At 30.6% G+C, this 24,095-nt stretch overlaps 6 protein-coding genes and 1 long non-coding RNA gene across 21 annotated transcripts in view; 4 read left to right on the top strand and 3 right to left on the bottom strand.

The window, feature by feature from the left end:
• Positions 1–760, top strand: part of LOC116433782 (dynein beta chain, ciliary) — a 53,824-nt gene extending 53,064 nt beyond the window's left edge. The window contains exon 67 of the mRNA XM_031992267.2: positions 466–760. Coding sequence (XP_031848127.1) covers positions 466–760 — 295 coding nt within the window. The remainder of the gene's footprint in view (positions 1–465) is intronic.
• A 542-nt stretch (positions 761–1,302) lies between these two features.
• Positions 1,303–5,394, top strand: LOC116433818 (tether containing UBX domain for GLUT4). 2 transcript variants are annotated; one of them, XM_031992339.2, is made up of 8 exons: positions 1,303–1,432; positions 1,633–1,941; positions 2,033–2,088; positions 2,169–2,418; positions 3,195–3,635; positions 3,774–4,131; positions 5,008–5,173; positions 5,241–5,394. In XM_031992339.2, exons 2-8 carry the CDS (start codon positions 1,855–1,857, stop codon positions 5,392–5,394), a joined length of 1,512 nt encoding a protein of 503 aa, XP_031848199.1. In that variant the 5' UTR covers positions 1,303–1,432; positions 1,633–1,854. The 2 variants fall into 2 exon arrangements, with proteins under 2 accessions (XP_031848199.1, XP_076229786.1); XM_076373671.1 differs by lacking the exon at positions 1,303–1,432 and having other exon boundaries at positions 1,592–1,941; positions 3,195–3,360; positions 3,430–3,635.
• A 9-nt stretch (positions 5,395–5,403) lies between these two features.
• ecd (ecdysoneless cell cycle regulator) lies at positions 5,404–8,402 on the bottom strand. Of its 3 annotated transcripts, none has more exons than XM_031992338.2 (6): positions 8,244–8,402; positions 7,793–8,059; positions 7,218–7,711; positions 6,644–7,142; positions 6,351–6,549; positions 5,404–6,272 (listed from the first exon to the last, which is right to left on the bottom strand). In XM_031992338.2, exons 2-6 carry the CDS (start codon positions 8,046–8,048, stop codon positions 5,852–5,854), a joined length of 1,869 nt encoding a protein of 622 aa, XP_031848198.1. In that variant the 5' UTR covers positions 8,049–8,059; positions 8,244–8,402; the 3' UTR covers positions 5,404–5,851. The 3 variants fall into 3 exon arrangements, with proteins under 3 accessions (XP_031848198.1, XP_076229785.1, XP_031848197.1); XM_076373670.1 differs by having other exon boundaries at positions 7,793–8,055; positions 8,239–8,401; XM_031992337.2 differs by having other exon boundaries at positions 7,793–8,392.
• Positions 8,403–9,386: 984 nt separating this feature from the next.
• LOC116433794 (uncharacterized) lies at positions 9,387–12,770 on the bottom strand. 4 transcript variants are annotated; one of them, XM_031992291.2, is made up of 4 exons: positions 12,593–12,770; positions 11,614–11,651; positions 11,088–11,507; positions 9,387–10,712 (listed from the first exon to the last, which is right to left on the bottom strand). In XM_031992291.2, the coding sequence occupies exons 3-4, from the start codon at positions 11,160–11,162 to the stop codon at positions 9,642–9,644; spliced, it is 1,146 nt and encodes a 381-aa protein (XP_031848151.1). In that variant the 5' UTR covers positions 11,163–11,507; positions 11,614–11,651; positions 12,593–12,770; the 3' UTR covers positions 9,387–9,641. The 4 variants fall into 4 exon arrangements, 3 of the variants coding, with proteins under 3 accessions (XP_031848151.1, XP_076230005.1, XP_076230006.1); XM_076373890.1 differs by having other exon boundaries at positions 11,614–11,630; XR_013000084.1 differs by having other exon boundaries at positions 10,570–10,712; positions 11,403–11,507.
• Positions 11,460–12,441, top strand: LOC143175288 (uncharacterized). The gene is made up of 3 exons (XR_013000085.1): positions 11,460–11,891; positions 11,952–12,243; positions 12,317–12,441. It is a non-coding gene; the product is annotated as an uncharacterized LOC143175288 (long non-coding RNA).
• A 211-nt stretch (positions 12,771–12,981) lies between the features above and the next one.
• l(3)72Ab (U5 small nuclear ribonucleoprotein l(3)72Ab) lies at positions 12,982–20,967 on the top strand. Its single transcript, XM_031992289.2, has 6 exons — positions 12,982–13,270; positions 13,460–13,623; positions 13,705–14,224; positions 14,324–14,570; positions 14,830–15,157; positions 15,283–20,967. Exons 1-6 carry the CDS (start codon positions 13,226–13,228, stop codon positions 20,381–20,383), a joined length of 6,405 nt encoding a protein of 2,134 aa, XP_031848149.1. The 5' UTR covers positions 12,982–13,225; the 3' UTR covers positions 20,384–20,967.
• Positions 20,929–24,066, bottom strand: LOC116433791 (BTB/POZ domain-containing adapter for CUL3-mediated RhoA degradation protein 3-like). 9 transcript variants are annotated; one of them, XM_031992286.2, is made up of 6 exons: positions 23,901–24,066; positions 23,665–23,800; positions 22,954–22,985; positions 22,434–22,746; positions 22,155–22,353; positions 20,929–22,024 (listed from the first exon to the last, which is right to left on the bottom strand). In XM_031992286.2, exons 3-6 carry the CDS (start codon positions 22,976–22,978, stop codon positions 21,803–21,805), a joined length of 759 nt encoding a protein of 252 aa, XP_031848146.1. In that variant the 5' UTR covers positions 22,979–22,985; positions 23,665–23,800; positions 23,901–24,066; the 3' UTR covers positions 20,929–21,802. The 9 variants fall into 9 exon arrangements, with proteins under 9 accessions (XP_031848146.1, XP_031848141.1, XP_031848147.1 ...); XM_031992281.2 differs by having other exon boundaries at positions 22,954–23,560; positions 23,901–24,065; XM_031992287.2 differs by having other exon boundaries at positions 23,881–24,048.
• Positions 24,067–24,095: the final 29 nt, after the last annotated feature.

The raw sequence follows: 24,095 nt of genomic DNA, 5'->3' as shown, positions 1-24,095 counted from the left end.
CAATTATACACTTTTAAATATTTCTGCTATTATTTTATTATTCATTTTCTGTGTCATTAATGATTTTCGATTCCAATTTCACTGTTATTTTTGTTTTGTTTAAATGTCTTACTATACCATTGGAAATAATGAATTAACCCTTTGCACTCGAGAGGTGACTCTGTCACTACTTGATTTGACACAGCAAAACTATGAAGTTGAATATTTAGTATTTTAAATTAAACTTTGTATTGCTATGTGAAATATTCAAATAAAATAGCTTTGTTGCTTAATTTATCTGTGAATTATCGTTAAATTAGTTTCAAATAATGTCGTCTATATCTCGTCGGAAAATGTTGAACATTTCTAGTGACAAACTTTCGAGTGCAAGGGGTTAATATAATTTAATTTGTACAATTTATTAAACTTTTTTGCTGTTACTGTATTTTCCTTCTTTTCATCAGTATTCTTCAATTGAAACTTTAGGTCAGCACCAAGGGAAGGTGCTTACATAAATGGACTATATATGGACGGCGCACGATGGGATACCCAAGCAGGATGCATCATGGACTCTCGGTTTAAGGAATTGCATCCGCTGATGCCCGTCGTTTATATTCGAGCAATTACGCAAGATAAGCAAGATCTAAGAAATATATATGAATGTCCTGTATACAAAACTCGATCTCGGGGGCCTACTTACGTGTGGACATTTAATTTAAAAACAAAAGAGAAAGCTGAAAAATGGATTCTTGCTGGAGTGGCTATTTTATTACAAATCTGAGTGTGCTGCCATACATAATGATTAATTACATAAGTTAAACTTTTATTCACTTAAAATATTTTAAACTGAGCACATAGAAGTATCAGTTTTAAATTATAAAACTCAAAGTATGCAAATGTTGATATAGTTTTGATCAAAATAATAAAAGATTTTTGTAAAAAATTAAAAGGTTCCTAAATTATAAAAAAAAAAAATTGTTGACTTTTTAACTACAGTAACTTCAATAATGAATATTACACTATTTATACTCATTTTAAAGAATAAAGTTTCTGCTTCCATAGTCTTAAACTTAATTTTTCGGAGCCCTTTTTGTTTTATAACAGAGCGAGAAACCAAAGTTACATTTCTTCTTTTAAAATGTTAGAGATTGAAATTACTCTCTGCAGAATCAAAAAAGATTTATTTTCCATATTCGTTTCAATGTGTCCTTATAAAGGTAAGTCCTTTTATAGGCGATACACTCCTAATTTAAAGTGTTATACAATAAAACGACAAAAAAGTCGTAGAACGACTTTTATAGTGAACATTACATAGAAGAGGCTTCCCTCTATAAAATCACATTGAAACGAATATGGACAGAAATTTTTTAAATTTCGTAAAGCCGTTTGATTTTTAAACTAGTAGAAGGAAACAAGTAATTTCAGTTCCTTGCTTCGTTTTATAACCGAAAAGGTTGTTTTTTAAAAATCTTTTTCTGTTATTAACTATTGTGCTGTTACATATGTAATTTTCATTCATAATAAAATAATAGTAACTAATATATGTATTGTATTCTATTGTAAATAAATAACAATAATTACATATGTAAATACTATGTAACATACAATATTTATATTCAAATGTTATTATCATTATTTTATTTTGTCTTACAGAAGGCTATTTAGGCTACAGAATAAATCAAACAAACGCGCGAAAAAACAAACTTTATAATTAGCAGATTTGTCTCTTTTTGAGCTTGTCGTTGTGAAACAGCCATTAAATATCGGAAACTTTTATTTTCACTGGTGACTTTCGGTAACCGGAGTGTGGTGAGACCATCCTAACCTCTAATATTGTTGATGTTTGTGAACTGTTGAATTTTCGATATACATATTATGGCAGCAAACAAAAGTGTTACCGTGCTTACGCCAAATGCACGTAGACAAACTGTTAAAATTACACCAAACACTACAATTTTTCAAGTACGTTATTTTTCAATGTCCGGTAGTTCAATGACAAGACATTTATGATTATTACCACTTTCATATATTATGTCAAAAATATTATTTTCAGGTTTTGGAAGAAGCATGCAAAAAACATGGATATAACGTAGATGATTATGATATTAAGTAAATATTACATACAAAATTAATTAATATTTTATATAAAACTGTAAGAAATATTAACTTACACTATATTTGTTTTTCAGGTACCGTAATCAGGTGTTAGATATTAATACAATATTTAGATTTACTGTAATACCAAATCATGCACAATTAGAAATGGTACCATGTACAAAAGCACGCTCTAAATCAACTGTTACAGTATGTATACAATTAGAAAGTGGAGAACGAGTAATGAATGACTTTACGCCTAATATGACATTAGCTGATGTTTTATTACAAATGTGCCCAAATGAAGAACTTGATAAAACAGTTTTAACATATATGCATCGTGAGGTAAGGAAATATTTATTAAATAACTTGCTGTATGATTTTTGTTATTTATTTTATTTTATATAACCATCATAGTACTACTGGTATAGAAGTTTATCTATTCTTACATTTAATAATAATAATTGTATTAATGCGTACTGTTTTTAAAACACAAAGCATATTATTTTCACATTTACAATGTACAAAGTTTAATAATATGTATATACTTAAATAATTTATTTGTTGTATTATAGCCATATAAATGATTTTACATGTATTATAGAATTAAAATGCTTGTCTCTTTATGAGACATGTAATTATATGTTTCAATATTTGTATATATTGATATTAATATATCCTTATTTTAATCCGTAACCTTTTATATCAAATTTGAAATAAAATAACAGTTATTATATTGAAAATCTGCAATCTAGAAATTTGAAAAATGATATTATCATTCTGTAAATTACTTAGGTAAACATACATAGATATCCAATCATTAAATATTAAATGGACTGAAATATAGATGTATTAATACATATGTTCACTTATTAATTTACTACGTTGTTAGGGAAATAATTTTGAAGAACTTTTTTCTTTACATGTTACTGGCAGTCGGCTTTAGTTTCCGAGATAATCGCGAAAAATTTTCGCTACTACTACATTGAACTGAAATATTTTGTTTCTATACAAAATTCCTTAATTTGTGCATTTACAGAAAAAATATAAATGTAAAAAATTGTTGATAATTACTTTCTTATAAAAGATCATCATCTACCAGAAATAGTATTATTTTTCAGGTTTACGGAACGACAGCTTTGAAAAGTACGACTTTAAGTTTGTTAGGACTTACTCACGGTAAAGCAATGTTACGTTTAATGCATCGAAATTCGGAAGAGACAAATAGTACAACTTGCACTACTTCCTCTAAATCGTCAAACACTAACGAGAAAACCGGAACAAGTGGTAAAAATAATGAAACTGAATCTTCTCGATTAACTAATTGTAACCGAGCTTCAGATTCTATGATTGTAGAAAAAACTACAGAAGAAGAGTCAAAGAAATTACAAGATTGTTCTGAAGAAACGGAAACAAAAGAAAGCAATAAAAGCAAAATATGTACAACAGAGGAGAATGAACCAGTACCATCAACAAGTACAACTTATCCTAACGATAATAATACAGATATAACAGAATCATGCACGCAGGATGAAATGGAGGATACAAATCAAATAGAATTCGTAAGTTATTCTTGCTACCCTGTATCTTCAATAATTACAAAAATATTCGACTGTATACGAATAAAACGGACACACTGTGTACTAATAAACTATTATCGTCTTACTTGCAATATATATATTTGCAATCTTTTATTGCAGTTAGGCGAGAGAAATGCTTTGGTTTTCAATCATGCTATGGTTCAAGCATTATCCAGAGATGAATTTCCAGACAGTTTTTATGATTTAACAGTTGATGATGCAAAAGTACTATTACGAGATGCTAAACGTCGCAGAGAAGAGTTAGAGGAAGCTCCTCTTTTAACAACTGTTCAGCGTGAAGCAAATCATGAACAACAAACATCAACTAAATTAGACAAATACTATCAGAGCATAATCCGTATACAATTTCCGGATCAATTTGTACTTCAAGGCCTATTTGAATCATTTGAAACAGTACAAACGATAAAAAATTTTATAGCAGATTATTTGAGTGATCCAAATAGCGATTTTACAATTTGTAAGTATAAATTTAGTAATTATAAATTGTAAGTTATTTAAAATTTAGATAATTTATATATATATATTACTTATTTTTCTTGAGTATTGTTTGTTATTTATAGTTATTGATTATATTAAATTCTTTTCGATTTATTATTAACTTTATATGAAAGGCATCATGTTTAAAATATCATTGTTTACATCATATCTTTTTATTGATAACATGATAGTGTTTATTAAAACAAATTTAATAAAATACAACGTAAGTTCATTGAGTATCATGGAAGATTACACTAAATTAATAATATACAATTAATAATATATTCAGACAGCAGTTAGTAATGACTTACTTAATATATACATATACATTGTATGATTATGTAAAAATTATACAATTCAAGAGAAATGAACCTATATGTATATAATGGCAGTAATATTAATAATAAGATTACACCTAAAATTCCATTATAATTAATAATACTATCATTTATAAGACAGTACATTTATATGTAATAGACTTTTAAACAATACAAGTACGTAACTTTTTATAATAGCATGATCAGATTTCGTCCAACTTCTATGCAAAATACTTGAGTTTGATTTTATAATTATTTCTCATTAAATCTCTCATATAATCAATATACTCAATTAAATTGCTAGTAATGACGTGTTATTGCATAAAAATAATTTTTATATTTTAGAAATATTCAATGTAGATGCTCCAAATAATATAACTGCATAATATAATTTTTTGTTTACTATCCGTGCATTCAGAATTTACAAATATTTGGACTTTTATTATCATTAAACTAGTCTTATAAGTTAAAGGCCATGCAAATTAAAGTTACATAATATAGTATTTTCAAAAAAGGTTAAGTACTTTATTTATCAACAGTTACTGCACCCCCGAAACACATTTTGGATCCCGATAAACGTTTAATCGATGAGGATTTGGTTCCTTCTGCTATTATTTATTATTCCGGATCGTCAAATTTAAAACCAGAAATTAAAGAAAAACTAATAGATCCTAAAGAAATTGAAATTCAAGTTAATAAAGTTAGGTAAGTGGTCAGTTACAATACCTATTCATTATAAAACTTGTTACTTATTGCATTAACTTTTTTGTAGAATGTCAATGGTTAACCCACGAAGCCCAAGAATAAAAAAAAATACTACTTCAATTAATGCAGATAGTAAATCAAATTGTAATGCAAACACTGATACGTCATTAAGTGAAAATAAAACAAAAGCTCCAAAATGGTTTAATCCATCGTTAAAATAGCGAAGTAACTTTATCATGTAAGGATGCTTTATTAATTTGTATGTACATAATAATACACAAATAAGTGTATGCATTTTTATATTACTATTATTATATTCAATTAAGTGATTCAATGTACGTTTGTAAGCCGAACACTAACATAAAACTAAATTACGTGTATAAAAAAATGTTAACTCTGTTATAATTCCTAAAGATATGAAGTGTGATATTATGAACTAAATATAATTTGTTCGCTCTAAAAAAACTTCGGAATTATAATTTTTTATTATTAGTTTGTAACAATTACCCTTACCCCAATATTATACCTATATGTACTTAGATATGAGATATTCTTTTCATAGAATTTATGGACAAGCATTTTTTCCCAACTGACGGATAATTTTAGTTTATATGAACTGGTCAACAGAGAAAATTTAAATATGTCAACACTTATTAATGTATCGTATAATCAATGTCATTAACTTTGTAAGTCGGGAGGTACAGTAGTAGGCGACTGTAACTGCAAATGCATAAACCGTCGAACGGGTCCGCCAATTATATTTCCAGCTGGTCCTGAACCACCTGCTTCTTCTTTAATGCTTTTCATTAAATTTTCTTCTATCCTATCAGATCTTGTATTTGTTTCGAACCTTTCATCTTTAACCATTTCAGATTGTAATTCTGAATTTAATAGTCGCATATACTTATCCATTTCGCCACCTTTATCTTCGTCATCTTCACCTAAAGATCCTTCTGAACTTCCTTCGAATTCGCCTTCACTCCCTGGAACAACTAAATCTAATATACCTTTCAGTGCACTATCAAATATATCTGCATCAAATTCAATTTTTCCATTATCTTCTGGATCATGCATTATGTCAGCATCTGCAGAACGGTCTCTAAAAGGACATGCAACATATAATATATAATACGCAATTTTATATAATTATTTAAAAATTAAATTTATAATACAATACCCTAAAAGTTGTACACCATCAATATCGCTAGTATGATTGAAAAACGACTGTACTTTCTCTCGAAGGCTTAGCGGTTCTTGTCTCTGGTTCTTATTTTTAACATTTCCCCATTGTTCATTTAAAAATGCCTCTAACTGTGCTGGATCCACATTTAACCAACTATCACTATCTGCAGGACTCAATGTAGCTTCGTCTTGTCCTATGCATAAAATATAGAGTAACAATAATATGATATAATATTGGAGATAATAAAAACAATAAAATTTATGTAATATTCATTATGAAGTAGTTACCATGCAGATCAACATCATTAGACTGTATACTTTCCCATGCTTCTAAAACTTTCTCTGCGTCACTTTTAACATTATTTATAGCAGAATTAAATGAATGTAAATGCTGTAAATAATAATCTTTTGCTGTATTTAGAAGCTTTTCATATTGTTGACTGCCTTTTAATAGATTTCTAAAGTAGCCACTAGCTTCTAAACGTGCTAAATATGCATTTAGAGCATATTCGTTGACTTTCAATTTATCAGAATCATTATCTGTTTCTTTTACTCTATGTCTACGTTGTTCGTGTGCATGAGCAACTAACATTTCTAAACCACACGCTATTTTTACACCAAGAATATGTGCATTGTACTTCGAACAATTGGTTGGTGGTATATTCCAGCCTGTTCTTGGATCTCCTGTATATCTACAATGCATTGCCATTGCGTATAAACACTTAGTCATTTTTACATTAACCATAATTCGCTGCTCAGGAGGAAAATATCTCATGGCTCGACACACCTATAATACACGTAATAGATTATAAAATTAAAAAATTAATTTATATTGATCAAAACTACAATATCAAATCATTACTTTTCTTTCAAGTGGATCAGAATGACAAATAGTCCTAATGGCTGGTGCAACAAGTCTTGGTTCTTGATGAAGTATCGAAACTGCCTTTTCTGGTAAAAAGACTCTAGCTTTGTGATGCCTCTTCTCAATTTCATCTGGATAACTGCTAATTCGTTTTTTTAAAGCATTTTGTATCTTTTCAGATGCTTTAGATAAATATGAATTTTGTTGTAAATTATTTAATAAATCAAGAAACGTTTTATATTTCTCACGAACTATATGTAACTCCCCATTATAAACGTATACATGATTCTCGCATGTTTCTGGACTAGCCCATGAAGGTAAAACATTAGCAGTCTCGATTAATAGAAATTCTCCATCAGAATCAACTAATTTAGCAATTAATCCATCAAACTTCTGTGTAAGTTTAAATATAAGAAATACTGTGAACCATTCATCACTTATGTCTTCGTCAAAGTGCAACGATATGTAAATATGGGGTAAAATATCACATTCTACAAAAGAAAAATATAAAAAATATTACATTAAATAACCAACATATCCCTAAAATATTAAAAATTAACAAAGTATATTGCCTTCAACAGTTGACGAGTTTTCTATTAATTTTTCTAATAATAATGCTTGCTTTGTTCTGGGACGTAACATTAAAGTGTCACTGTGCCAGATATAGCCCTCGATAAATGGTGCAATTTCTTCATTGTATTTTGTAATTTCTTGTAGAAGTATATCTTCTGTTATTGTCTCTGGAGATTGTGTATAACAAATTTTAGGGTAAAGAAAGCATTCAAGAAAATCATCTTCCCTTACTTTAGTTATCTTCGTGTGTGCCATAATTTTGCTACCTAATGTTGTTAACGTTTTAAATATTAAAACTTTCTCTCATACTTTTCATTTTATTACTTGCTTTATAGCAATGAGCACTATTTATGTGCATATATAAACAATAGTAATATGTATAAGAAAACAATTTAAACATAAAATTTACGTAATTAATATATTTTATAATTGATATATCAAACACTTAACTGTATTTATTTAAATAAATTAGTGTTTTTCAAATATAATCATAGTGCAACTGTGCGTAAAGATTTCTTCAATCTGACTTAAACCGAAGTTTAGCATACATATTGCGTACTTCCGACACGAATTTAAAATTTGTACAGACGTTCCATGCAATATAATTTTCGCTCTCTACGGTTCTGAAATACCGACACTGTCAAAAATTTACTTATTTAGTAATTCACTAGTGAATTTTACCTTGTAACGCTATCGCGTGATTGGATAGGCACGTACGACGGTAACGCCGGGCAAGGATAGCTACAGCTGCGTTCCGTGGTGAAAGCTCATAAATTGAGAGGGAACTACGAACGGTTTAGCGAGAACATTATAGACACAGTATATTATTGTAAAACACTCAACGCGGACGGTCGAGCTGAGAGGAAGTCGGAAACCAGAGAATTGTTATTTTCATCTTTGGTCATCACTCTAGTGACACTCCCCTTACGAAAAATTACTCTCTCCATACTGTTTCACTTATTTGTACTAAACCATAGAGCTATTCACGTACCCAGTCTCAGGCAGTTCTTGGAGTAAATAAAAGTAGTAGGGGAATCCCTATTCGGAGTCACTAGCACGTGGGGAGGTAGTTCACATCTTTGTCATAAACGCTACTTGACATAGAGTATAGAACAGAATTTCAAGGAGTTTTCGATGTAGAGGAAGTCTTAAGAAGATTTAAACAGTTTTTGTTTTTATTATTTTTTTCATCTTCATTAGTTTCCAATATATTTAATTCGCAATTTTTGAAGCTATTTGTAGTCTGTAAACATAAAAATAGGCAGTTATAGAAACATACATGTCCAATATTTTTCTATGTTTATTTGTATGCAAAGGTCAATTATATTTAACATGTACAAGTGATTATATTTTTTATTAGTTCGCTTCTAAAAGATTTGCTATGTTTGAACAATAATATCTATACTGAACACTCAACATTTTTTGACCGAAAGTTAGTTTCTGTAAAAAATATATTGTTTACTATAGTAGATACTACATATGCTGATTGTATCAATAATATCCTTTAAGGAATATATTAGTTTCATTTAATTATAATGTTTCCTATACTTTTAGATCAATGTATTAACTTTCCTTTGCAGTTGAAGTAGTTGAGAGTATCATAATTCTTTGCACTATTTATATTAATTTTCTTACATTATTGAATTGTAAACAATATAAAACATAAATTAATTTTTGTGTATATAGTAAGTAAAATATAATTTTAATTGTAAATATTATATAAACTATCAGTTAGATGCCTTCAAAGAAGGTACAGGTATTTTATTAAAGGTTCATTTAAAAAATCAATGCAAAACTTGGTGATTCTTTATTAATTCTAAATATTATAACTAAGGAAAAGTATCTTAATTAATTAAATTGAATTCGAGGGATATAAAGTAATTTCCTTCGATCAACAATATCTTCTAATGATCGCAAATCTGGTAAAACAGATGGAAACTCAATATGAGTATTAGACCATGTGCTTTGAGAAGAAGCTTCAACACGTGGCAATTTTTTATTGTTGTGACTTGGCGTATAATATGATTCTGTTGATGTAATTTTTGGATAGTAAGGATCATATTCTAATTCTCTTGGTATCAATGGTTTCAAAGATAAAGTTAGAGCATATATAGGTATCTCTGTAGTATTTGCCACAATAGTATTAATTCCAGGCGAAGATACTTTTGTACTTTTCTGTATAGAGTTTAAAGTTTTTATATAAGGATGATTTCTATTATTATCAAACAATACATCTGAAACATCTGAAGTTTTCGCGATTTGATTATTGTTCCTGTTATTTTGTTGATCTTGAATGCTTTTAGGTAATGTTTGTCCCGGTAATTTTAGAAAATTATGCAAAGTAATATTTGTTTTTTTATTGAAATGATCTTCTTGATTAGATTCTTTCTTTTCATTGATTTTATTTTTGTTAAAAGGTTGACTTACTATAAAAAAATTTTCGTTTGTCCTTGATCCAACTTGGTTTTGAAACTTTTCTGTTTGCGAAGGAAATAATTTCATTGTATTATCTCTGCTAACATTTCCTTCATTAATATTTTTTAGGAACCTATGTAAATTCAATGTAAATCCATGTTGTACTACACTATCTGTTTTTCTTGGTTGTGTTCCTCTTGATGATTGAAAAAAGTATTCACAATTGTTATTATTTATGGACCCTCTTATACAAGAAGAGTCATTGTACTTATTTTTTACATTTTCTACATGAAAAGAATTGGTTTTTTGACAATCGACAAGGTGAGCATGGTCACATATTAAAGCATCTTGTCGAAAAGCAGTTTCTTCTGGGCAGCGATAGGTAAATTTATTTCCATATTCATCACAAGTATGATATATTTTACATCTGGCATCAATATCTGCATAAAATCCAGCAGTCTTATCCAAGCATGAAAAATTTGTTCTAATTGGATTAAGGATTTTCTGTAAAATACATATAAATATTGTAAAATGTTTAAAAAGTTATTAAAAAAATATATAGAAAAAACATAGTCAATTAGTAAATTCTAGAAGAATAAAGATCCTAATAAATCTTAATATAATTATATTATGGAAAAATAAAAAAGTGCACAGCAAATATTGAAACTTTTGGTAGAAACAATATGTTCTTGTATTTTAATTCAATATAAATTAACAATGATATATTAAATAATGTTTCTTTCAAAAACATTTTTTTTTCTTATGCATACTTATTATTACGTGTTTCGAAATTAAAAAGAGTATTTTCAATATAAAATAACTTTATTTTAAAATCAAAACGAATTTATTTGATAAATCTTTATTTTTTCTAATACTCACAAACGTTTCCGAAGTGGCATGCACAATAAGAAATGTATATATGAAACATATTTGCGGTACTTTATTTAAGTACATTATTTTTTCTAATGAAATATACGAACGCTCAAATATAATGTCTCAGTAATTTATTGATGTTACTAGTTTACATTGAGATGTGCATATCCTTCATTGAACTAGTTAAAGTGAAAGTGAAGATGAGCTTAGAACGCAGATTCGACCCGTCTCCGGTCCCCACCATACATCTCCCTTACATGTCACTTCTTCTGCATAATGCATTTTTACTTTAAATACGTTATTTATGTTCATTAGAATTACCGTAGATTATTTAAATTTTATTAAAACTACTGTGCCTTCAAGACATTGAATGTATCATCTCCCAAATAATTTACGATTCCCGATTACATTCCCGAAGTAGTGCAACTGTAAGAGATACCAATGATGTATTATTTATTTTCAAATATGGATATTTACATAAAGATTCATGATAAAAAGGTAATGAACTATTAATGATAAAGTATACACTTACCTGAAAAACTTCGATACCTAAGAAAAATTCGTACATTTCTAAAACATATAGAAAGTGTTATAAAGAATGTCAAGAATAAAACACGTAATCGAAAAATGCTTAACTTTCGGTAAAACTCAGTGCTTTACGAGTATACCAAGGATAAAAAAAATGATTATTACATTATTTCACACATATTCAACTGGGATAGCAAAAATTTCATAATTTAGATACAATTTTTAAAATTGAATTTTGGCCGCCCAGATTGGGCAAATATTCTACACTGCAGCGTGAAAAAGGTATTAGGGTAAGTAGGGAAGAAATAACCCACTTTTTTAAAAAGAATTATTACATTGTAGATATTATTGAAAGCTAATAAAAAATAAAATATATTTATGAAAATAAACTCAAGAAAATTGAAAATATTTGACAATATTAATGAGATCTGGCCATCTCACCCAGAATTAGCCTAATTGAAAGACCAAACATAGCAGCCTGAAAGGATAAATATTTAAAAGCAGTCATAGAATGGAAAATATAAATATTATTTACATCGGTAAAATATGGGTGGACAGTACTCTGACTTTTGGGAAATACCAGCAAAGTGATGAAGAATTCGGAGTATTAAAAGATGCTACTACTTCGCAGCGGGTAATAATTATTACAATTATATAATTGTAATTAAATAATATATTATATTGTACAATTATAATTGTGCATGCAGGTGAAAAAAGTAGAGTTGTCCCGAATACGGGATTAATTTTTAAAGTCGATAAATGGATGCAATGAATTTTGAAAAGTGGATTGTATAGTATCAACAGCAATCTTGTCCTAAATTGTTGTAGTGGGTTGTGTAGTTAAAGTATGTTTAATAATTCAACATAAAACTTAAATAGCCCTATATCTTAATTATAACTACATCAAGCTATAATTAATACTGAACTATTGCACTCGTAAAAATGACCGAAGTCAGATTTTTTTATTTTGCTATTATTGATACCTTAAAAGTGTTAAATATCCGAAATGATTTTCAAGATAAATAGTTTCACTTGAATATTATAATAAATATATGAAGAAGATCTATTGTTGAAATTTTTATGAGGATTACACATTAATTATATTACAGACGAGATATATATTTCGCTTGTGTCGATAGTTTCAAGTTTGATGCTGCTAACCGACCATTGAGTATTGCTACATAAGAAAGCACTTTCATTTCCCGTACCAATTTTTGACAATAATTAGCAAATTTTCCAACAATACAAATTTTATTTTTTATAGACTTTCTAAATTCCAACATAAATTTAAATAAAACAAATGTCCTGTTTTTGTGTTTAATTATAGGACTTTCCAGTGGTAGTATATGAGATGCTTATTTTCATTAGGAGAGTTATCTACAAAGCTATATATTTATGGTGTAACAAATCGAGAGGGTTACATGCTCGTTTGTCGTAGCGTATAAACAAGTGGAAGTATGATATATGTAAAAATGTATAATTAAGTGTGAAGTTCTCGACACTTTGTGTATTATTTCTATTAAATTTCTGAAAGAGTTGATCTACCGTATACAATACAGAAGAAAGTATTCGTTGCATTAGTTTTACACCTTGTTTTCAGTGTATAAAAAGCAATCATGGCTGATGCTGCAGCGAGACAATTGCAGTATGAGTATAAAGCTGTAAGTATATTTACTAATTAGAGTTTGATTATATTCTTACACGTAATTTCATTTACATTTTCATATTTGAATTTATGCAACATGTTTATACTTATCATTACATTCAATACAATAATAAACAATTACTGTTATTTATGCTGCCTTGCATTTCGTACATTTTATATATATATATTTATATTTGTTTTTCAGAATTCTAATCTTGTTTTACAAGCTGATGTACGATTAATAGAAAGACGAAGTAGAGATGAGGCTACTGGTGAGGTTATGTCACTTGTTGGAAAACTTGATGGAACACGTATGGGTGACAGAGCACAACGTACTAAGCCAGGAAAAGCAGAAGAACGAAAAGTCAAGTAATATTAAAGATTTTTTAAAACTTTTGAAAATGTTATACACATACATGTATATGTAATGCAAATTTTTATATTTAATAGACGTCAGAAACGAGACGAAGCACAATACGATTTTGCACGGATGAAAGGAGCAACATTGCTTTCTGAAGGTGTGGATGAGATGGTTGGAATTGTTTACCGTCCAAAAACACAAGAAACACGTCAGACATATGAAGTACTATTGAGTTTTATTCAAGAAGCTTTAGGAGATCAACCAAGAGATATCTTATGTGGCGCTGCTGATGAAGTATTAGCAGTATTGAAAAATGATAAACTTAAAGAAAAAGAGAAGAAGAAAGAAACAGAATTACTATTAGGTTTATTGGCAGAAGAAAGATTTGCGTTGTTAGTAAATCTTGGAAAGAAGATAACAGACTTTGGCAGTGATGAAAAAAACACTACAAATGAAGAAAATATTGATGAAACATATGGAATTAATGTACAATTTGAAGAAAGCAGTGAAGAAGATGATGAAGATGTTTATGGAGAGATCAGAGAAAATGATGATGAAGGAGATGAAGGTGAAGAAGCTAATGATGATAGAGCAATTCATGCTGAAAATGTAAGTATATAAAATATATATCATTATGGGAAAAAAAACTGAAAAGTGTATGTTTCTACGAATTACCTTGTTTTATAATATAATTAAATTTACTTTCAGCTAGGCAGTGCAGAGGAGATGAAAAAAGAGAAACCATTGCATCCTTTAGATATAGATGCATATTGGTTACAAAGAAGATTGAGTAGAATTTATGATGATGCAATGGTTTCACAAGCAAGAGCTGCGGAAGTTTTAGCAGTTTTGAAAGATGCCGGCGATGATCGTGATTGTGAAAATCAGTTAGTACTCTTATTGGGTTATGACTGTTTCGATTTTATTAAACAACTGAAAAAATATAGGCACACAAGTAAGAAATACTCATAACAATTTATTAGCCTTTTTGTTCTGACGCATTTATAATGGGAAATACTGGCTGCAGATTAAGACGAATTGTTTAGGATGATGTATTAAGATATATACTTATTTTCAAACTATTAGTTTGAATGTTATTTCAGTGTAAAATGTCCTCCACTATTTCTGTATGTAATTGTTTATCAGAGCAAAAGGGTTAATAATACTTGTTAAAAGATATAATTAATATAATTACCAACCTTTATCAATTACAGTTGCTTACTGTACTATGCTGGCATCTTCACAGTCTGAATCAGAACGCCAAAAGATTCGAAATAAAATGAACGATGATCCAATATTAGCAAAAATTTTACGTCAGTTGGATACAGGTAAAGGTGATGACGATGCTGATGAAACAATGGAAGCAAGAGCACAGCGTAAAAGAAGAGAAGAAAATGAAGATACTGGAGGTCCTGGTGGTCAGGTTCAGGGTACAAGAAATCTAATAGATTTAGAAGACCTTATATTTGCACAAGGAAGTCACTTTATGGCGAATAAACGATGTCAATTACCTGACGGTAGTTTCAGAAAACAACGAAAAGGGTATGTGTTACGAATTTCTTTCAAATTTGATTTCATAGAAGGAATTATATTTATTCTGTTGGATTTATAAATTAAGAACAATGTAGTTATTTGAATTCTCTAATAGTTTTACGCATTATTTTTAGGTATGAAGAGGTTCATGTTCCAGCATTAAAACCAAAACCGTTTGCAGACAATGAGAAACTTCATCCGATTGAACAGTTACCGAAGTATGTGCAACCAGCATTTGAAGGCTTTAAAACGTTAAATCGAATTCAAAGTCGTCTGTATCAAACGGCATTGGAAAGTGATGAAAATTTATTGCTTTGCGCGCCGACAGGTGCAGGTAAAACTAACGTTGCTCTTCTGTGCATGATGCGTGAAATTGGCAAACATATAAACGCAGATGGCACGATTAACAGTGATGAGTTCAAAATAATCTATGTTGCACCGATGCGTTCGTTGGTACAAGAAATGGTTGGAACTTTCGGTAAACGATTATCTACGTATAACTTAACTGTGTCAGAATTAACTGGTGATCATCAATTGACACGAGAACAAATAGCTGCAACTCAAGTTATAGTATGCACTCCTGAAAAGTGGGATATTATAACAAGAAAAGGAGGCGAGAAAACTTTTACTTCGTTAGTCAGGTTGATTATTATTGATGAAATTCATTTATTACATGACGAAAGAGGACCTGTCTTAGAGGCTTTGGTTGCTAGAACAATTCGAAATATTGAGACAACGCAAGAAGACGTAAGATTAATTGGTCTTTCAGCTACATTACCTAATTATCAAGATGTAGCTGCATTTTTGCGTATAAAGCCAGAAACAGGTTTATTTTACTTTGATAATAGTTTTAGACCTGTAGCTTTAGAACAGCAATATATTGGTATCACAGAGAAAAAGGCACTAAAACGTTTTCAAGTAATGAATGAAATTGTTTATGAGAAAACAATGGAACATGCAGGTAGAAATCAAGTTCTCATCTTTGTACATTCACGGAAAGAAACTGGAAAAACAGCACGTGCTATTAGGGACATGTGTTTGGAAAAAGATACATTAGGACAGTTCCTTAGGGAAGGATCCGCATCTATGGAGGTTTTAAGAACAGAAGCTGAACAAGTTAAAAATCAAGAACTTAAAGACTTGCTGCCTTATGGGTTTGCTATTCATCATGCTGGTATGACGAGAGTGGATCGAACCTTGGTTGAAGATCTCTTTGCCGATAGACATATACAAGTTCTAGTCTCCACTGCTACGTTAGCTTGGGGAGTTAATTTACCGGCACATACCGTTATTATTAAAGGAACTCAAGTTTATAATCCGGAAAAGGGTAGATGGGTTGAATTGGGTGCATTAGATGTATTGCAGATGTTGGGTAGAGCCGGTCGTCCCCAATACGACACAAAAGGAGAAGGCATTCTTATCACAAATCACAGTGAATTGCAATATTATTTATCTCTTTTAAATCAGCAATTACCTATTGAATCACAACTGATCAGTAAAATGTCGGACATGTTAAATGCAGAAATTGTCTTGGGTACTATTCAAAACATTCGAGATGCCGTTACTTGGTTGGGATATACATATTTGTATATTAGAATGCTTCGCTGTCCAAATCTGTATGGCATAAGCCATGATAAATTAAAAGAAGACCCATTACTTGAATTACACAGAGCAGATCTTATTCATTCCGCAGCAGTAGGCTTAGATCGCAGTGGTTTAATAAAATATGATCGAAAGTCAGGAAATTTCCAAGCTACTGAATTGGGTCGAATAGCGTCTCATTATTACTGCACGCATGATACTATGGCTACATATAATCAGCTACTGAAACGTACTTTAAGCGAAATTGAACTGTTCAGGGTATTTTCATTATCCGGCGAATTTAAACATATAAATGTTCGAGAAGAAGAAAAATTAGAATTACAGAAGTTAATGGAAAGAGTACCTATCCCGGTGAAAGAAAGCATAGAAGAAGCAAGTGCGAAAGTTAATGTACTTTTACAAGCGTACATTTCTCAACTAAAACTGGAAGGATTTGCGCTTATGTCAGATATGGTATTTGTTACACAGTCTGCATCAAGATTAATGAGAGCAATTTTTGAGATTGTTTTGTTTCGCGGCTGGGCACAATTAGCTGATAAGTGTTTATCATTGTGCAAAATGATAGATAGGAGAATGTGGCAATCAATGTCCCCTTTGAGACAATTCCGTAAAATGCCAGAAGAAATTGTGAAAAAAATAGAAAAGAAGAATTTTCCATGGGAAAGGCTGTATGATCTTGGACCAAATGAAATTGGGGAATTAATTCGAGTACCTAAATTAGGTAAAACTATTCATAAATATATTCATCAATTTCCGAAATTAGAATTATCAACACATATTCAACCGATAACGCGTTCTACATTAAGAGTAGAACTAACTATTACACCCGATTTTCAATGGGATGAGAAAGTACATGGCGCTTCAGAAGCATTCTGGATTTTAGTTGAAGATGTAGATTCTGAAGTAATACTTCATCACGAATATTTTCTATTGAAAGCCAAATATGCCGTAGATGAACACTTAATCAAATTTTTCGTACCTGTTTTTGAGCCTTTACCACCACAATACTTTTTACGAGTTGTATCCGATAGATGGATCGGTGCAGAAACTCAATTACCAGTTAGTTTCCGTCACTTAATCCTTCCAGAAAAGAATTTACCACCAACTGAATTGCTTGATTTACAGCCCCTTCCAATTACTGCCTTGCGCAATTCTAAATTTGAAGGTATCTATACGGATAAATTTCCACAATTTAATCCAATTCAAACACAAGTATTCAATGCTGTTTATAATTCAGATGATAATGTGTTTGTTGGAGCACCTACAGGTTCGGGAAAAACAACAGTAGCAGAATTTGCAGTATTACGTTTGCTAATTCAGAATCCGGAGGGTAGATGTGTGTATATGGTCAGTAAAGAAGCTCTAGCAGAATTGGTATATGCAGATTGGTCAATAAAATTTAATCAACTTTTGGGCAGAAAGGTGGTATTGCTAACTGGTGAAACAGGTACAGATCTTAAATTGCTCGCGAAAGGACAAATTATAATTACAACTGCAGATAAGTGGGACGTTTTGTCACGAAGATGGAAACAAAGAAAGAATGTACAAAATATTCAACTTTTTATTGTTGATGAGCTTCAATTAATTGGCGGCGAAGAGGGGCCTGTATTGGAAATAGCATGCTCAAGAGCTCGTTATATTTCTTCTCAATTGGACAAACCAACCAGAGTTATAGCATTATCAGCTTCACTTGCAGATGCTAAAGATGTAGCTCAGTGGTTAGGTGCACCTGCCGCAGCAACTTTCAATTTTCATCCATCTGTTCGACCTGTACCCTTAGAGCTACATGTACAAGGAATAAATATTACTCATAATGCATCTAGATTGGCTGCTATGGCAAAACCAGTATACAATGCAATATTGAGATACGCTACTCACAAACCAGTTATTGTTTTTGTTCCTACACGCCGCCAAGCTAGATTGACAGCTATTGATTTATTGACTTTCACTGCAGCTGAAGGACAACCTTCCCGATTCTTTCACGCAGAAGAAGCGGATATTAAACCATTTCTCGATAGGATGACTGACAAAACATTAAAGGAAACGCTTTCGCAAGGAGCTGCTTATCTTCATGAAGGATTATCTGCTGATGACAGACGCCTTGTTGAACAGCTGTTTGATAGCGGCGCTATTCAAGTAGCAATTGTTACAAGAGATCTTTGTTGGGATTTATCTATTAATTGTCATCTTGTAGTTGTTATGGACACTCAGTGCTATAATGGAAAAACACACGCTTACGAAGATTACCCAATTACAGATGTGTTGCAAATGGTAGCTCGAGCAAATCGTCCATTAGAGGATGATGATGCTAAATGTGTTCTACTTTGTCAGAGTTCAAAGAAAGATTTCTTTAAAAAATTCCTGAACGAACCGTTGCCTGTAGAAAGTCATTTGGATCACAGACTGCACGATCATTTTAATGCGGAAATAGTAACAAAAACGATTGAGAACAAACAAGATGCAGTTGATTATCTCACATGGACTTTCTTATATAGACGACTTACACAAAATCCGAATTACTATGGATTACAAGGTGTTACGCACAGACATTTGTCTGATCATTTGTCTGAATTGGTTGAAAGCACATTAAGCGATTTAGAACAAGCGAAATGTGTTGCTGTGGAGGATGAGATGGATACTTTACCATTAAATCTTGGAATGATTGCAGCTTATTATTATATCAATTATGCGACAATTGAATTATTCAGTCTTTCTTTAAATAATAAAACCAAAATTAGAGGTTTGTTAGAAATTATTTCAGCAGCAGCAGAATATGAAACAGTACCAGTTAGACAAAGAGAAGAAAATTTGTTACGAAGTTTAGCGGCACGTCTTCCCCATGCTCCGCAAGCCACAAGAATGGCCGATCCACATGTAAAAGCACAGCTTCTATTACAAGCGCATTTGTCTCGAATACAACTCGGCCCAGAGCTTCAAAAAGATACGGAATTAGTGTTAAGCAAAGCTGTTAGGTTAATACAAGCTTGCGTTGATGTTCTTAGTTCCTCTGGTTGGCTGGCACCAGCAGTTGCCGCTATGGAACTTGCACAAATGGTTACACAAGCAATGTGGTCTAAAGATTCTTATTTAAAGCAGTTACCGCATTTTACTTCTGAAACAATTAAGCGTTGTACCGACAAAGGAGTGGAAACTGTATTTGATGTAATGGAATTAGAAGATGATGACAGAAATCGTCTTTTACAATTGTCTGAAACACAGATGGCAGATGTTGCCAAATTTTGTAATCGTTATCCCAACATTGAAATGTCCTATGAAGTTCAAGATAAAGATAAACTGCGTAGCGGTGGCACCGTGAATGTTATTGTTCAACTTGAAAGAGAAGATGAAGTAACTGGACCAGTTGTGGCACCTTTCTTTCCACAGAAGCGTGAAGAAGGATGGTGGGTGGTTATTGGTGATCCAAAGACTAACTCTCTGCTGTCTATTAAAAGATTAACGTTACAGCAGAAAGCAAAAGTTAAACTTGATTTTGTAGCTCCTGCCCCTGGGCAACATTCTTACACTTTGTATTTTATGAGTGATGCTTACTTGGGATGCGATCAAGAATATAAATTTACCATAAATGTAGGAGAATATGAGTCAGATGCAAGTTCGGGGTCAGAGTCAGATTAAGAAAAATAGGTTCACATATTTTGACAACTGTATTAGTATATTAAAAAGAACTATGGTCACATCTTCTTCATTTGTGAAATGTCATTTAGTTTTATATTCAACTGTAAATGTAATATATATATATATATATAAGAATAGATTTGTCAAGTGTAAGGAGTATGACTCATTATTATTTAATAAGATAGGATTCAATAATAAATAATTATTTTTTACCATTTATAAACAGAATCAACATAAACTATTTAGCTTTCCTTTTTGTTTTAATCTGGAACAATAAGACATATTGGTAAAGACAATATGTAACTTGTTTCATTTGTATAATTTAAATTCTTTTTTGACATTATTATTAATTATTGCATTTATAGGAAAATTTCGAAAAAGTACAAACATTATAAAGAATGCGATACTTTTACCATACGTCATTAAAAATGTAAATTTCATAAAATTTAATGAAATAATTAAAATGAATATTCGTATAGAAACAATAAAAAAAAGTATATGGAATTTTTAATTACAATTTAATCTTTAAAATATTTGTAAATACCTTTTTCATGTAAATAAAGAATACATTTAAGAAAACACAACAGGTTTATTGAAAAAATTGTATTCTGTATAGTATTTATGGAAAAAGTAGTAAATTTTCTACCTTTATTATAATTGGGATTGGTCTGGACAATTCTAAATTCGTAATTACATCTACTCTGTGTCTGGGATTTTTAAATAAACACTTATAAAAACAATAATTTATGATATACGTAAAATTTTCTTTTGTAAAAAAGGATATAAAGATTTTGAATTTATAATGATGTTAGTGATAACAACCATAATAAAAATATTGATAATTTATAATACTAACAATATAATAATAGTTGTAACAACCATAATAGTACAATAGTAACAACTATAATAATAATACTCGTAACAGGTAACAATGTAGTCTCATGTTTCGGAACTTTTTATATAATACATTATTCTAAATGACTGCTTAAAAGTTGTTATAGAGCATAAAATAATAAATAATTTTATCAATCACACAATGACAACTTCAATTTACTTCAATTTTAACTTCTCATACGAATATTTGGCACAAAAATAGTACTAACATCTTGTTCTCTTGAGGATACTTATTTTCCAATTTTCGATACGAAAATAAAGAATAAGAAAACGTTTTTATACTTTTGTATTATTTTTTATCTTATTGTCTAAGTATGAATTAAGTCATGACGAATTTGTCATTCTGTTCTAAATCAAAGTTGTCTGCAAATAATCCCAAATTTGTAGGATTAGAATACATACATATCTGTAAACCTAGAAGGTATGAAATTGTAATATGAAGCTAAATGGTAGCCCATATATATATTCATGGAATTTTCCTTGTATCCCACTTTTCATACATCTTATTTTATATTGGCTCGCGTTTTAAGGGCGAAGACTCAATTGAGGTTGCGTGAATTGGTATTTGGAACGAAGGCGAGCCAATGAACGCTCATTCTCTTCCTCATCTGATATACAAGGTGGTGCATTACTGACTCCACCTCGAGAGGAAGTTGCTCGTATTAGTTCTTGGTCAGGACCATTTCGGTGTTCGTATAACAAAATATTTAATGTCTCTTCATAAATTCTGGCCTCTGGAAATTCAACCTATATATTGTGAATTAAAATTTTACTATCCCTCTTTATCTTTACTTTGAATATTACTTTACATTATGGAAGGTGTATTTTTATAATGAATAATTATAAAAGCACTGATATGTATATTATTTTATGTTACCTTTGTGTGTTTCCTGTCAGTCGTATATACAATAGAGTGGCAACAAACTTCTCCAACTTTACTACCATGACCATAGAATGTCCAACAACAAATTTCACTGGAGCCAATTACATCTTTAATAAACAGTGCTCTATCATTGAATCTAAGAGACATTTTGTCGAACAATTCTATGTTTTTTAACAGATTATCATCTGACAAACTGCAAAGACAGGGCTTTTTATATTTATTTGTTCTTTGTATCATTGCGTATTGCAATTTCTATGAAATGGGTAGTATCACCTTGTATATGAATATTTGTTATTGTGCCTATTAATAAGCAGCTTTACCACTGGTTTGGTAGTGTTGCTAATTAAAAACTGCTCTTCTTTTGGAGAAGTAATAAGTGGAACTCTACAAATAGGCACTGCTTCTTTTTCTTTCAAAAGAAGTGCTTGCTCACAAGATTCTGCTAATTCGCTGATACAATAAAATTTTGCTTCTGCAAGTAGTTCTGCCATTTCTTTTGTGCTCTCTGGTAATGGAACTGAACCATCCCTTAAAAAATTTAAGATTGTTCCAAAGTGTTTACCACACCTATCTATTAACACCCATCCTGCAAATAAAATCCATAAAATTTCAGCACAACATAATAGATGAAAGTAAATAATTTAAAAGATATTAAATACATCTTTTGGGGTATGCATTTGGGAATATGATTTTGTAATGGACTACTAAACTAGATTAGCATTGTTTAAGATGTATCAATGAATAATACAAAGACTGATGTAGTATTGAATTAAATAATTATGAAACATCTCACCTTCGGAGTCTCTGTGCATTTCCATGTGACCGCTAAACATAGCACGTAACATAGTATCATATTTTTGAAGTGTACCTAAAGTTGTGTAGTGTAAGGAACCACCGATATTCAACTTGACATAATCCGAAGGATATTTAAATTCCGCTTTGTGATTTCCGGACATCACGAATCACAACGACGATATATCGAAATCTCAGATATCGATGGTAACGAACGTTCAAACGATAAAGTTAAATGTCAAATCAAAGATATATTTAAGAAAGTATGAAGTGTTGTGACTTTGGAATGACAACACGAATGATGAATGATAACCAATACGAAAATACTTTATGTGCCATTTATTAGCCCCATCTTAAATGTTTAAGTTTTACTCAACGACACGATTCACTTGTCTTTTATACCTTACCACTTAATAATAAATATACCCTATCATGCTCCCATTATGGTGAATAATTAGTATGAAGAAACAAAGACTAATAGTTCGACAGACGCGCAGGTGCGACTATCGAAGGATCGATTGTTTGTTTATTTAAGAAAATGGCCGACTCCTCAGCAAAATATGGGATTTACATTGACGATTTAAGTACAATTCGTGAACTGGAATAGGCTAATCAGAGAGACAAGATTAAAAATAGAAAATATCAGAGCTTAATTTCAAATAAGTGTTATAGAAATCATTGTACTTACGCAATGTAATCTGTACTCGCTTACCATTTTAATATGCGTTACACTGTTAGACTAGTGTAATGTTATGGGAATTTTCATTTGGTTTATCACGTTACCTCCTATTCCCCATGAGTTCAATGATTATTCATACATGAGAATTTTGTCTAGACCTTCGGGGATCCTAAAACCCCCGTACTTATTTTATAAATTATTATACAACGTAATAATGTTAAAAATGATGACAGTAATAACACTAATAACTTAATTATGCCGTAGATTACATTATTATTAAATCTTATCCAATTTTTTTCACTGAATATGCACTTTTTACGATGCAATAATTGCTTAAATTATTCAATTACGTTCCACTGAATGACAGACACAGCGATGTCGAAATGGAGATGGTAAACACTCAAGCGCTGTGCTGCAAGGTCGACGCGCAATACATGATAAAAAACGTCGGCAATCTAGATGAA

The sequence above is a fragment of the Nomia melanderi genome, chromosome 14 (genome assembly GCF_051020985.1).
Source record: "Nomia melanderi isolate GNS246 chromosome 14, iyNomMela1, whole genome shotgun sequence".
Classification (NCBI taxonomy): Eukaryota; Metazoa; Arthropoda; class Insecta; order Hymenoptera; family Halictidae; genus Nomia; species Nomia melanderi.
Note: the sequence above shows the minus strand (reverse complement) of the source record. Positions and strands in the feature narration are given on the sequence as shown.